This window comes from Lagopus muta, chromosome Z (assembly GCF_023343835.1).
Source record: "Lagopus muta isolate bLagMut1 chromosome Z, bLagMut1 primary, whole genome shotgun sequence".
NCBI lineage: Eukaryota > Metazoa > Chordata > Aves > Galliformes > Phasianidae > Lagopus > Lagopus muta.
Window position 1 is genome coordinate 24,407,677 of NC_064472.1, and position 14,560 is coordinate 24,422,236.

A 14,560-nucleotide genomic window follows, 5' to 3' on the forward strand; every position below is an offset into this window, starting at 1 on the left:
CAGGTCCCATCTCAGTTTGAGGATGGTGGAACACACTGACAAACTTGGCTGGATTGTGCAACCACACCCACTATATGGTCCAGATTTGGCATCCTCTGACTTTCCTTGGCCCAAGCAGATGGAAGATGGTCTTCATGGGCAACATTTTCCTAACAATGATGCCATCAGAGCAGCTATGAAACACCAGTTGATCTCTAATGTTGCCGAATATATATTACATATTTTAAACAAGCATGGCATGCAGGTTCTTGTTCACTGCTGGAAAAAATGCTTAGTTAACAGTGGTGATTGTGTTGAAGCAAGTTCTTTTGTAGTTGAGAATTTCCACCATCAAATAGTACCACTGTGTTCCTGTATCTGTTGTAGTTTCCATAGAAATCAATAGGAGGCATTATTTTCAGAGCAACCTATGTACTTTGCGACTATTTCATGGGAGGTATCTACTTCTTTCAAGCCTGATATGCTATATTTTGGGGAAGAGAAGGGTTGTTTGTTGTTTTTTTTTTTATATACTTCAGGATTCAGAGTTCTGCCTTCCGAATACTTCTAAGATTTTTGTAGAAGTCAGTCATCTAGAGCTGTTCACTGTACCAGGGAGTCTGCCTACAGAAACTCCCTTGAATACAGTCAGAATTTGTGAAGGACCTACATTGTGAGTTCAGCTGTTTGTATAGCATAAACATAAAACAGTGTTTACACTTGCACCCAAACACGTCATTAATTTCTTTGTCATGAGACAATATGAAGACAAAAATGTGTAAAAACTAATCAGACTTCCCCACACCAGTGTCTATTGGTGGATATTAAAAACAACACTGTAGCTTTTCATTAGGAAGTCTGTAAAGCACTGCTATAAGAAAACCACAAGAGACTGCAATTACAGTCATCTTTGACAGAAGACGCTGCTATTGTCAGAAGCAGATACTGAACTAAAATGATCTTCAGTCTCACCCAGCACAGCTTCTTGCCTTGATGCTGCCATATCTTGTTGTCTGTCCCTCAAGTATGCTTCATGAGCTTGCAATCAAAGTAAATGTTTTAGCCACCTACCTGGATTTCTTCAGCAGTTAACCAGGAAGTTTTTGGTACAACTCCTTCAGGGACAGCACAGGTACCTTCCTCAGTTTCCACATTGTAGTAGTAACTATACATATTTTGCATTATGAGTTTAATCCATGGACTTTCATTAGAATCTGAAAGCAATATATGCTGTTATCAGATAGGTCTCATTACACTGATAACTTACAGCTTTCTCTATCCACTCCTCATCTCTACATTTAGCTACAGAGCCATTTTATATGCAAAGTCACTATATAAGGATGTTTCAAACTATCTTATTACATGGAACAGCGTCACTCTTTTAGAACAAAATATCTGTGAGATTTGTACACTGTTGGCTTCACCAACTCAGCACACTATGCTTTTCAGCTTAATGCTGAAGCAGCATATGCCATGTTTCCCATTACTTTCCAGAAAAAATGCAAGACTACTTCTAGGAAAACATTCTTGCCATCTTCTGGCCAGACACTGGGCCTTATTGACAGTGAGCTCCCACCAGAGATATCCTGTGTCCATATCACTGCCTTTGATAAACAAGGCTGCTTCCTGAAAAGCAGGAAAAACCTCATTTCCTCATGGACAAAAGGCCCTAGAGTATAGCTGATAAGGTCAATTGTGCAAAACGCCATCTGCAAACTCATGTTGCAGGTTTCTCTTTTAAACTACACTGTCCATAAATGGGCCATGGACACTCCAGCAGAGCCTGACCTTTTACAGTAGCCCTTGAGGCTGAAGCACGCAGTGTAACACTTTCCTTTGTCTGCTGACAAAATCAGGGAGTAATGTGATTTTCTGATGGGATGTACTACTGATATTCAAAGAGAATTTTCTGAGTTCTCTCAAAGGTTAATTTGATCTTAGACTCTAGTTGTAGCCAGACTTATTCCATCAGCATGCACTGTGCTCTGAACGATGCATGCAGCAGTTCACCATCAGGTTAAAAGCACTTGGGCATGTATAGCATTTCTCAAAGCATTTCAAAAATTAGCAGCCACCCCCTCCCCCTCCCTTCCCTCCCCCCCCCCCCCCCCCTCCCCCCTTAATTTACGGTGATTTTAAGCCACTCTATTATGCCAGTTTCCCAGTTGCCTCAGTGACAGTGAAATACCAAACTGTCCTGTTCAGGACAACTTTTACCATCTTTTGTTTTCAGCTTCTGGGCTTCTGAGAGGTTCTTGAAATAAGTTTCGGCACATTCTGAAGCAACTCGTAAGCCAAACTTGGACTGCAGTGTCATCAGGATTGGCTGTGAATCACCTTTCTCCAAGCTCTTGTTAATCATTGAAATCCCAACAGCCACTAAGGAAAAATAAAAACAGAAATAAAAACATGTCCACTGTTCTATCCTCTAGCAACTCTCATAATGGATTTCTGTGCTGGTGCACAGCCAGCATGCCACACACAGCAGTTCAGTGTTTTTATTGCCTCTATCACCCTCACAGGGATGAGTATTTCAGAGAACAGCTTTCCAACAGGCAGGAATGCTGTCACAGCAGACTGAGAGCAGTGAGGGCAGATCTGCTCCCCAGTAGAACAGCAGCTGACATCAGGACAAGGTCTGAGAGGTGTTCCTCACTCAACCTGCCCAGCAGGCACCACATCACCCAGGAACCTGACAGAGATGCAGATTCAATTTTGGCAGGAAAAATTGGAATAAATTCCAATTGTCTTCAGCAAAGTTTTGTAATACTGCAGCATCATAGTTGGGATCCTGAAACAAGTGTTCCTCACCCCTCAAACTGGAAGTTGGTCCCACACTGGTGCAGTGAGCTCATGCTGCTGAGTTTGTCAATGAAGCAGATCTTGCTCTCAGGGCACACAAAAGCAATGTTGTGAGACATGCTCTAACTTTCAGGTACACTAAGTTACCCATGTGCCACAATTCAGGGTTTCCCAAGCATCCTTTTCTTTGTGCAACCCCTACACCAGAGGTGAAACCTCTACTTCTGATAGTACATAGCAGCACACAACACTTTGAAAGGCTCTGCATACTAGAGGTATATATGGCACTGCTTAGAAACTACTTCTCTGATCCTAAGTGATGTTCCCTTACATCTAAGCCTCAAGGTGCATACACAGAGGAACAAGTATACAGTTGGAATGCCATATATTATATATCAGTTAAGTCGATGCAGCCCACTCTGCCCTTCACACTGCAGCACCGAACACTACACTTTGTGTTCTTGCACCAAGATAAAAAGGGTTAACTCTCCAAAAAAGGTCTCCCTCTCATTGCTTGGCCTATGTGTGTTTTTCCATCTAAAGCCTGACAAAAGGTGCTCAGCATCAGAAGTAAGTCCTAGCTTACATGCAGGAGGCACTCTGTGGGACTGAGCTAGCAGAACACCATCTCAGCAAAATACAGTTTTCCTCGGTGGTTGGTTTTACTGAAGTGGAATGGTTATACTCAGCTTTGTCTGAACAGAAACAGATCCACCTCCACAGAACACAGCAGCCAGCTCAGAAACAAAGGGAGTATACAATATCACACCATTACCATCTGGACCTCCACCAGATCGCATCCTGGTATGTTTTTGTGCTTCAAAAGAAGGGTGCTGTGCTAAGCACATGCTTCCCATAAGGCTGTAGTAAGTCATGGCCAGCCGTGGTATGATGGTGCCCAGGCATACAGCCTTAGCGGTGAGGAATTAAGGAAGCAGTACATTAACAGCAGCATTATATGCTGCTGGCCAAGATGGCTCAGCCCTAGTCATATATGTTCCCATCTACTTTCTCAGGTCTGGTCACTAGTAACTGAATATTTTTGTTCTTTTCTGGAGGTGCTGGAAAACACAAAAGTGGATGCAATGCAGCTAACCATTATTTCTGCAGATCCTCCATTGCCTAGCTTTTTATCATCTTCTAACTAATCATGCCTTTAGTTTAGCAGGAAAGCATAAGGAAAAAACAGCATGGAGAAAATACCAATTCAATAGAAATCGATCATTTGCACTGATGTGCTAACAGTTAACTCTGCTGCTGCTGCTCTAATTAAGGCCCACATAGTCCTGTAACGTTACGAGTTATGTGAGCCATAGTCGTCCCAATCAGGCAGCACAGAGACCTGCTCCTCCAGTAGGTCAGAACAGTGAAGGGCTCTTCTGCACCCATCCTCCCTCTAAGCAGCAAAAATACACAAAGATGCAGCTGCCCGCTGTGATAAGCCTGAGCTCTCAATGGGGCCAAAGATCAGCTCTCTTCTATAACACAGCTTTTCCAAGACAGGCACTACTTCAACAGACAGCCCCTTCCTGTTGAAGGGAACGCTGAAGGTCTGCGCTGATATCTCTTTCTGAAAGCTGTCATTCTACACAGATAATATTCGGCCAATCTCATTTTGACTCCACTTGAACAAGGACTACAATGGGTGAAATAATTTGAGAGAACAAAAATAAGGTGATACAAATTGCACAGCAAACACCACAAAGAATTAAGTGTTTATCAAATAGATCTTCAGGTCTTCCTGAACAAAGATACAGAGTCTGTTACTGTCAGGATGGTTTGTAAAGGCAATAGTTTGAAAATTTTTAATATATAAATTATTTAAAGCACTATAATAACTTGAGGAGTGTTCAAAACTCCTCCAGTGTCACTGGTCAGTACCCTCTTTTATGTGACTGCCATTGCCATTACTGCAGAAATCTAAAAAAAAAATTTAGTCCAGAGTGAAACAAAAACAAGACTTACATTGCCTTTATATTTGTACACAAGTTTTTAGGGTGAAGTGTAGGAGTTTCAAAACAACTTTCAAAAACAACTTCTCCGAGGTAGTTAAAAATAAAAGTTCATTTCCAAGTAATGAGTTGAGCTTTCTAAGTTTAGACTATGTGAACAGAACATGTTAACTTCCCAAAACAGGATGCATTTGTTACAGCAAGTATCAGGTTCTGTGCCGTGGGGAAATATCAGTTTTTAGTTCCAAAATCCTAGAGCACTTCTGACGAATGTGCTACTCAGACACTGCTTCATTTCAACCTGGAGAGCAGAACACAGGATTCTAGCACTTATTTCCGACAGGGACTTCTTAGAACAGTTCTACTGATTATACTAGATTACGAAAAGTTGTGTATTTACTGTGAAAACTGGCATGGATTACGCAAAGGAAAGCTTCACTACAACAACTGGTAGCAGAGCTATGGTTATCATTTGCAGTATCACATGGTACTTATATATGGATAATAACTGATTTCTGTAAGCAATTTATGTGATCTGTTTGTAAGATTCTTACAGCAGTAGACACAAACAGGCATGTTTTCAAGTCATTCTTTAGTTCACATCTGTTTATAAGTTATGCATTTCCTTCTCTTCTCTGCGCCCAGATGTTTCCTCAGGCTTTCTCATGCCTTTGGGTAGCATTGAAAGGAACCCTCTTTTGTGGAAGAAGTGAATATCAGCTCTACAGAATACATATGTGCATCAGACTCTGTGCCAGCAAACAATCAATACGATTTTGTTAGATGTGTAGTGGATGTTAAGTGTCTTCAGTACAACTCACTGGTTGAATTAGGACGACAGATCAAAAATAGTAACATTACATTGGCCGTTTCTGTACCATATAAGAGGTTTAATGCTGTAATAGATGGCCATGTTTGTTTTGCTCCACCCACAATTTTCAAAGCACTAATACTGACATAGCCTGCCTATAGGTAAACAAATGACAGCACTGCATTAATGAAGGCTGAATACAGCAGCTGTACTTAACCTCTCAGGGTGCAAAAGAAAGTGGCACAGTCTCATCCCATCTGCCTCTGGAGCCAATTCAAGCAGGAGATGACCCAGGCCAATCGGAAGCTTGAACCCTTGTCAGGTCTATGCCGGCCCAAAGTAATTACATGCTACAGGTACGTTACCAAAATTAGTTACATTACACTCACAGAAGGCACTGAGTTCATCTTGTACACAGTGTCCTGACAGACTGCACCTCAGCATTTTTTCCTACACATTTCCTCCTTTTCAGAAGCTATAAGAATATGCACTATTCCAAAAAGCCTGAGTGTTCTTTTTAATTTCTTTTAAATACTTTTAAAGTATTTTAAAGCATATGTAATTATGTACTTTTAAGTATATGTCTCTAAGTAATTTTAAAGTGTTTTGAAGTATATGTTCCTAATCTTTATTTGCTAGCACTTAATGAAAGGCATTACATAGAAGTAAGTTGTTAGAGCAAATTCTGAAAGATTTACAACACACATCAAGGTACATACATTTAGTCTTAAAGAAGCAAAATAAACTCTTGAGTACATCTTCCCATCCTCATTTCCTTCTGTTTCAACAGATACATGAAAGTACTTTGACACTGGAAATATTGGACGCATTAACCTGTGTAATCACAGATAAAGCCAACAATAACCCTGCAGACATAAATCACCCTAAGTTCAGTATGACAAAGAATATTCATCTGTTTCTTTCAGTGTATTTAAAAGGTTGCTGCACTTCCCTGAAGTGGAAAAAAAAAAATAATAGACTTCAGTTTTTCAAGACCAAGACTAAGAACAAGAACAACACAGATGAAGCTTAATGCTTACAGATTGCAGCTTCTTTTATATTGCTATTGGCATCACTGATTCCCTTTTGTATTTCATCCAGCCACAGAACTGCTGATTCATCTTGGGTTTCCTGGAAAAGGGACAGAGAAACGCCTTACAAAAATGAATTAAAAACAGTATTTGAATATACTGACAGAGCTAACACAAACTCCTTTCACAAAGCCCTCGACCACTATTGGACTGCTTAAAATGAACAGTAAAACAAGTTCGTATTCTATCTGCTGAGTAGATTAAACTGTTGCTCAAACAGAAGTTCTCGAAGTTTTCACACATAGAAGACTCCATCCTGCTAGATGAATAGAAATTTTAAGTAGAGCTGGAAATGTCTCAATTTCCATAACACATAAGCAAAGTAATCAAAACATTACATAAATGGAAATGTCAGCCTGCCCTGTGATAGTAGCACCGGTAGCACATAGGAAGTTAGTTTTCATTCCAAATCCCCTGTTTGAGAAGAGTGTGTGAATAAGGACTACATAACAAAATACTGGCAAAAGCTGGCATAAAAAGCCAGCTCAGATTTAGCAGTGATAACTAAGCTTGGGTGGCAAAGGTTGCAGGAGCTGAGCGGTAGAGCAGGTCTCACTTTCTACAGGCTGACCCTGCATGATGACTTCATACCCAAAATAAAAGAGAGGGTGCCTCTTACAAGGTAATCCTTATCCCTATACTTCCAGCCTATGGCTACAATGGGCAATATTACACCTGGAAGAATGCAGGTGTTAACAGCTTAAACAACCACAGGTAGAAGTTTGCAACAAAAACTGCCAGCACAAGGGATGCACAGGCAGGACCCCATGAAACTCTGTGCTGCACCAGATTCTGCCCATAGAAGCAGTAAGTGTGAGAGATTTATAAGAGACTGATGATGACTGAAACAGCAACATACTGGTTCAATCAAAATCTGGGAATACATATATATATATACACATACATAAATATAATGGAAAATAAAAACCAGAAAGAGATACAAAGTCAAACACTCCTGGGCAGGCAAAGAACCATCTTCACAGTGGATATTATTGTCATAGGGACCAACTCCATGTAAAAAATCTGATAAATATATTATCCATAGAAATTGCAAAAAAAATTGGGTAAAAAATGGCACAAAAACACCTCTGTTTCCATCATCTGTGTAAACACATACTAGAATATCTAAATAAAGTCAAGTGGCATCAGGCAATTGCATGACAATGAATGCATGCAAGTGTAGTAGAAAGCTAGAATTAATCCTTGAGTGTGCATTTACTGAACTCCCACACCATGACTGAATTTATAGCAAAGAATTGCGAAACTGAGAAGAATTTCTTATCTGGTGTTCAGTTTCAGCGCATTAAGTACAAAAACAGATACAAATTTTGTTCTGGAGCCAAGATCTGTTTATGCTAAGCCTTGCCACTAGCTTAGAAGCTAGACCAGAACTCACAATAATTTTGTCTGCTGGAAGCAAGCCACTGCTTCTTGGCTTAGGTGGAGGTGGTGGGAGGAGAATATGGAAGTAAATTTAAGAAAAAACAACAGAAAACACCCACACAGGCAGAGGAACAGGAAGAGATCAACAAAACAGTAAAATTTTGAGAGGCTGCAAAAGGGGGGTAAGTGGCCTGCCAGAGCAGGCAGCTGGGCTGGGATGCAGTCACAGCTGGCTGTTAGGTGGATGCAGAGAAACTGAAGCATAGCAGTGTTGTCTTAAGGCATATGTGTATCCCTGTGGTTTACTTTCATCTCTGCATTTTCTAAACCAAGATCACCACACTCTTCCCCACTTCTGGCCTCTCTCCAAGGAGCGTATAGAGTTCAGCAGTACAGAATTTCTGGTCTGTGGGTGTGACCTCTGAGTGTTTAGCAAACGGTTTTCCAGAAGATACCTTTTTCCCCAAATACCTGTACATAGAAATTCCATCTGATCCTCCCCTTTTCCCTTTACTGCCATCATCTTCAGGACTGTGGTAAATTAGGAGTTAAACTGCTGCTGTAAAGCAATTTAATCTCTGTGTTGGGCAGAGGCTGAAACTGAGTCATGTGTGCATATTTGGATACGTCACACCCTCTTGCTGTAGTAGACAAAGAACAAACTAGCTCCTTGCCATAAATCTCATGCCTACAGGATGCTTCGGGAGAACAGATCAATTGTGCCTTAGTGCCTTACAGACGGAAGAAAATCCCCTCCCAACACCACTGAGATGAACTAAAACTGTGTTGCCTTTTTTTTTTGGTATCTGGATTTAGCAAACTACAATGAAGATTCTGGTTTTCACTGGACTGCTCTCTCTAACATCAACTTTTACGACAGGTCAGTTCTACTTTCTGTATAAACTTTCAATTTTAGATGATAACATTTGCTTTTTGATAACCCTGGTGCTTTACTGGCTTAAATGGGCTGTACACAATCCGTTGCATTTTGCTATACTCCAGCAAGTTTCACTTTAGGCAGAATTTCATTCCATTTCAGTTATACCTTGGACTACTTTTCTCTTTCCCCAGTCACTTTCAGTAAGGGGTTTTTACCTACGGAATCATTCTTTCCTTTCTGAAAACACATCATATTTATGTAGTGAGATGGTACACTTCAACCTGTACAGTCACGTTCCTTCCGCTTTGAAATGTTCAACAGAACTGCAACCTCAGACTGCGTTATTAGAAGGAAATTTTCTGAGAACTGCTGTTACAAAAATCACTGAAATGACTGAACAGTAAGCCTACTTGTTTTTTAATTAATTAAAATGATAGCTGCTTTCAAATGAAGCCATTTTAGAAACTATGTTTTGTATGAAACAGATATGCATACTTGCACCTATCTTTTAAATAGCGGCTAAAATTATTTTTTTATTTATCACCCAGAAAATTACTAAAAGAGGTAGAGGCATACTAATCATGATTTCTAAATGTTCTACCAAAAACTTGCCAGATTCACAGCACTGAGCCCGAATAAAGCTATTTTCCATATTTTGTTTCAATCTGGAAGCACCCACAGGTTTTCATCCAAATTTCAACTTGCTTCTGAATTCCAGTTTCAAGATCCACACTCTGTGCCTTGCATGAAGTCTTTTGGCATCAAACACAGCCAAGGCTTTTTTTTTTAATGCAAAAATTCTTTTTGCAGCTGTTCATTCTGCAACAATTATTCTGCAAAATACTTTCGGACCATGTGTGGAACACATTCATACTTCAGTAAGAAATGTAGATGCCTTTACAAAGCTCTCTACTAAGCGTTGAGGAATAGGCATCAGAGTAACCAGCATCGCTGGCTTTGCTCCCAAGTCAGTGATATTTGCTGATTCAAAAACTATTCCTGGTGCATGAAAAATTTTATTCACCTTCCAATGAGTTTGATATAACATCAGTCTAAACATTTGCATTCAGCTTTCAGGACCATAATTCCTCATGTACAAGTGCTGAAAGGTCTTAGTTTGTGTTAGACAGAATCCAATACAGCAATGTAACTTTAATTTGGCTTAATTTGGTACACAAGACCAAAATTATTTTTAGAATTATTTTCAAGTTTGAAAATTGGAAATTTCCAGCCTGTGCTAGGCAAGGCATTGCCCTTTCCATCTTCTTCAGTCATGTATTTCATTCACTAAGTGACAAGGATAGCACTGCTGTTTGCTTGGATATTCTTACCAAGTCTAGATCAAAGTTGCTTATTATGTAACAAATTACCAACACTGCTAACACCTTGCAAAAAAACCCTACAAGGCAAGCTTTAAACTAGTGTTGGAAAATTTTGATAAAGATGACTGAAAGCATCTCATAAGCAGGAAAAATCAGTTTAGCATTACATTCACACTATGTTTTCAAGGTTGGGTTCAAAATTACAAGTAAACAAAGATTGTTCCTGAGCACAGTTGAACAACCAAGCAATGGGGAGCACCACCAAACTTTCTAAACAGAAGTCCTTTTTCAGATGGAGAAGTTTACCTTTCTCCTTACTTGAAGGTGAATTGTATTCCCAATCCAGCAGTTCACCTATTCTAACAGTTTTTTTGTTGTTTTTTTTTTGAGCTTTAGAGTCTTCACTGAATGATTCTGCAGTTAAAACTGTGTCTCTTATCAAGACTTTCCGTGGAATTTTACCAAGAGACTATGATTACATCCCACCTCATGCTATAGAAGGGGAGACAAAGACAATCCATATCAAGGAAAACAAAAGTTCTGTGAAGAAATATAATGACTCCACTTTAACAGAAGTGAACAACACCACATTGGAATACCTGACTAGTTCTCTGAGCACCAAGTTAATACCCACTGTCTACCTCAGTGCTGTTTTATTGGGTGTACCATCTAATGCCATCATTTTGTGGATGCTGCTCTTCAGAATCAGGTCTGTGTGCACTGCCATCCTCTACACAAACTTGGCTGTTTCAGATTTGCTCTTCTGCATCATGCTGCCATTCAAAATAGCATACCATATCAACAAGAACAACTGGATTTTTGGAGAAATTATGTGTCGAACTACAACTGTGGTATTTTATGGCAATATGTACTGCTCCATTCTGCTGCTCACGTGCATTAGCGTCAGTCGCTATGTGGCCATCGTTCACCCTTTCACCTACAAGAGCCTGCCAAAACGCACCTATGCCATTGCCGTCTGTGCCACTGTGTGGACCATCGTCTTTTTGTACATGCTCCCACTCTGCATAATGCAGCAAACCTATTACGTGAAACAACTGGGCATTTACACCTGCCATGATGTGCACAGTGCCTGCAAAACTGTATCTTCCTTCCAGTTCTACTACTATGTTTCTTTAGCTATCTTTGGATTCTTAATGCCTCTTGCAATCATCATTTTCTGCTATGTTTCGATTATTCGAACGCTCAAGACTCACGAGTGGTTCTGGTATGTGAAAGTCAGTCTTTTGATTCTTACCATCTTTGCTATTTGCTTTGTACCAAGCAATATTATTCTTATTATCCATCATATCAACTATTACTACTACAACACAGATAATTTGTATTCTTTTTATCTGATAGCTTTATGCCTTAGCAGCTTAAACAGCTGTCTTGATCCTTTCCTTTATTTTCTAATGTCAAAAATACGAAGTCAATCCAATATATACCTAACAATGGTTAAAATAACCAGGGAAATGTGAATTTTATTCTATATTTATATTATTGGAATTATGATTTTGTATAGTACTAACCCAGGTAGCAATAAACCTCAGATTTGACAATTAAATCTAAAAAAAAAAAAAAAAAAAAAAAAATAAAATGCTAAGGTTGTTAAATCATGACCTCAGTGAAATCTACTTCTTCCAAACCCCACACAAGAGGCATCATCAAACATACTTCTCTATTTTGTTCTGTGTGCTACAAAGTCAGGTGAACCTACCTAGATTGAGGGAAGCAGCTGAGAACTTCCTTCTGAGAAGATCAAACATATGGTTACACTATAATATCAGTGACCACAGAACAAGAGAGGAATCCATCCAGAACTTTTAAGGCCCATTCTTGACTTGGAAACACTTTATATGTTCTTTGTGCCCACAATCACTGCAGGACTAACGTGAATGTGAGGTTTTGATACATTGGGAATAGGAACAAGTGAAAGCACTAGCTATTCATGAGCTACAACGCATTATGGCACACAACTACGAGCAGATTCTGCCCTAGGTATTAGAAATAAAGAGTTGCAGTCCCATTAGTTTGGAAGTGCAGCAAAATCTACAGCCTTAAAAACAGAACTTGACATGCTTCCAAGAAAGTATCTCTTCTGAGGCTGCTTAACCAGCTTTGCTCTGGAGACTTGTTCTTCCACTATGTCAGCACCCGTGCTCCTACAACCCTCAAGGACTGCTGAAAGCTAAACCTTATCACTGTGAATCCAGGCATGCTTTATTCTTGCTTGGTAAGCAAAAAAGGAAAACTATTTTGACGTATCCTCTATATTTCCACATCCTCACAGGAAATGATTAGTGTAACAAGAACTGAAGCAAGTTTTGATTAATTGCCCTTGCTAGTAAAGTAAATGGTTATCTTTACATTTATGGAAGCTCAAGATCTACAAATGCAGAATATAAAATCCTACAAAATAAGCTCAGTGATTGGTTGACACCTGTAACTAACTGTGTAAAGCAAATAAAAAGTACTTGATGATAGTGTTGTCAGAAACTTAAAAACGAAGTCATTTGCAGTGGAAAATGGGAAGTGCCTTCAAGAAATCTGGTAAGGCTCTACCTGTTCATTTTCTCCTGATTCCTAATTTATTTTAAATAGTGAAATGCCTTCCACAAGCACATCATTTAACTATAACTGTTAAGTAATCCAGATATAACCACTTATTGCAAACAACAAAAATGCCAGCTTTATTGTAAAGCCCATGTGTCTGTCACACAAAATTACACAACACAGGAAGCATATCAAAGTATGGCACATAGCTGTTTAACATTTCAGGTATTCAGAAGACACTTCCTAAACACAGGGTTTCTCTTCAATGAGACTTGAACACACTTGGTTTGAAATGGTTGTGAGAACTGTTAGAAGCAACTGTATAAAGTTACAGGAATAAATGAACTGCATATTTGTACTTGCAAGCAATGAGGAAGCAATGAGTAAGTGTCATCTAGCTTTCATAGGAACTAGATTCTACATAGCTGAGGCCACTTCAGCCAGAGGGACGTCACAACAGCATGGTTAGAACAAGCCAGCAGTTTCAATCCATTTGTTTTCCAGACACTGAGGAATCCAGGAAGTTCAGAGTCAAACCTATCTAACTGTTGTAAATCAAGTACTCTCTTATGCCACAACTCATTCTTAAAACATGTTAAATACAGCTAAAGATCAATCTGCATTATAAACAGGGATCAAAAAAGTAAAAGGTTGATAAAGACTAGAGTTTATTGCACAGTCTTTTCAATTCTGTTTTTAGGAGAAGTTCAATTTAAATCATATATTAAGGAAGGTGATATCCATATTCTTATTCAGCAGCTAGAGTAATAACTCAAATTAATGCATTTGAATATTTATTTTGGGAACATATACAATACAGCGTCTTGCTTTCTCCCTAAGCAGAGTTGTTTGGTTTTTTAATAAATCATTACATAAAAACAGATGTTTTAAGTATTTGTCAAAGGACTACAAATGAAACAGCCAGCACACAGCAAGGGTGGAGACTTTTCAGCATCCAGTAATTAGTGAAACCTGACGTTATGGGAGAACACAAGACTGAGATTTGCAACACCCAGTCCAAAAGCTCTGCCAGCAGATGACAGAAGCACACGTTTTTCATAGCAGGTACTGCAGGTGAGGTGGCAAAATAGCTGGGAGGTGTTTCTACAAGCCATTGTGCAGGGACTTTTTCCAGCTGACATTAAGAATGCATCATGTGAATTTTAGACATCTTGAAACTGTGAGAATATTATATATGCTGGACTATGAGCTTTAGCTAATCTTCCCTTCAGTCAAATCCTTCAAGCTGTTAGGCTGATCTGTGTTTACACTTCCCTAAGCTGTGATGTTAACCAGGGCACTGCTTTTGAGGAAGCCAGTACAAGCATCCTGCTGAGATTGGCTGAAGCTGAAGGCATGTACAAGATGGGAAGTGTGTTGTTGCATGACAAGGGCAGAACAGAAACACCACTACTACAGACCCTCAGATTTCAGCAACTGAGGCTTCTCAGCAGAAGATCTCCCAGAAGTAGTACTCTCCTCAGCATGACTGAATACTTTCTAGCAGAAGCCTCAATTCCCACCTATAACTACCTGCCTAATTATCACTAGTAACTAGATCCTTACACAAACACCTAACAGATACAGAATGTATCTTACTGTTAATTAATTAATAATTAATCTTCTGTGATGGTCAGAATAAGTTGTAGTAGAAAACTATACAGTGCTTTTTTCTTGTTTCCAGCTTATATTATTCCTACAACTAATCCAAAGACTGCAGGAACAGGACAAGAGCACATGCAAATAAAAAGAATTGTCATTTCAGATCTGACAAGAGGCAACAGCAC

The 14,560-nt window shown here is 39.4% G+C and overlaps 2 protein-coding genes across 9 annotated transcripts in view; one reads left to right on the forward strand and one right to left on the reverse strand.

The window, feature by feature from the left end:
• Positions 1-14,560, reverse strand: part of IQGAP2 (IQ motif containing GTPase activating protein 2) — a 120,332-nt gene that overhangs the window by 21,123 nt on the left and 84,649 nt on the right. For all 7 annotated transcript variants that reach the window (XM_048931751.1, XM_048931749.1, XM_048931754.1 and 4 more), the window contains 3 exons: positions 6,585-6,675; positions 2,197-2,358; positions 1,051-1,193 (listed from right to left, as the gene is read on the reverse strand). In XM_048931751.1, the coding sequence (XP_048787708.1) occupies positions 1,051-1,193; positions 2,197-2,358; positions 6,585-6,675 (396 nt within the window). The remainder of the gene's footprint in view (positions 1-1,050; positions 1,194-2,196; positions 2,359-6,584; positions 6,676-14,560) is intronic.
• Positions 8,626-14,525, forward strand: F2RL2 (coagulation factor II thrombin receptor like 2). Of its 2 annotated transcripts, none has more exons than XM_048931789.1 (2): positions 8,626-8,898; positions 10,611-14,525. In XM_048931789.1, exons 1-2 carry the CDS (start codon positions 8,844-8,846, stop codon positions 11,696-11,698), a joined length of 1,143 nt encoding a protein of 380 aa, XP_048787746.1. In that variant the 5' UTR covers positions 8,626-8,843; the 3' UTR covers positions 11,699-14,525. The 2 variants fall into 2 exon arrangements, with proteins under 2 accessions (XP_048787746.1, XP_048787747.1); XM_048931790.1 differs by having other exon boundaries at positions 8,628-8,898; positions 10,617-14,525.

Coding starts and splice junctions, on each gene's coding strand:
- F2RL2 (XM_048931789.1), top strand. CDS start 8,844: ATGAAGATTCTGGTTTTCACTGGACTGCTCTCTCTAACATCAACTTTT. Junction 8,899..10,610: donor AACATCAACTTTTACGACAG/GTCAGTTCTACT, acceptor TTTTTTTTTGAG/CTTTAGAGTCTTCACTGAAT.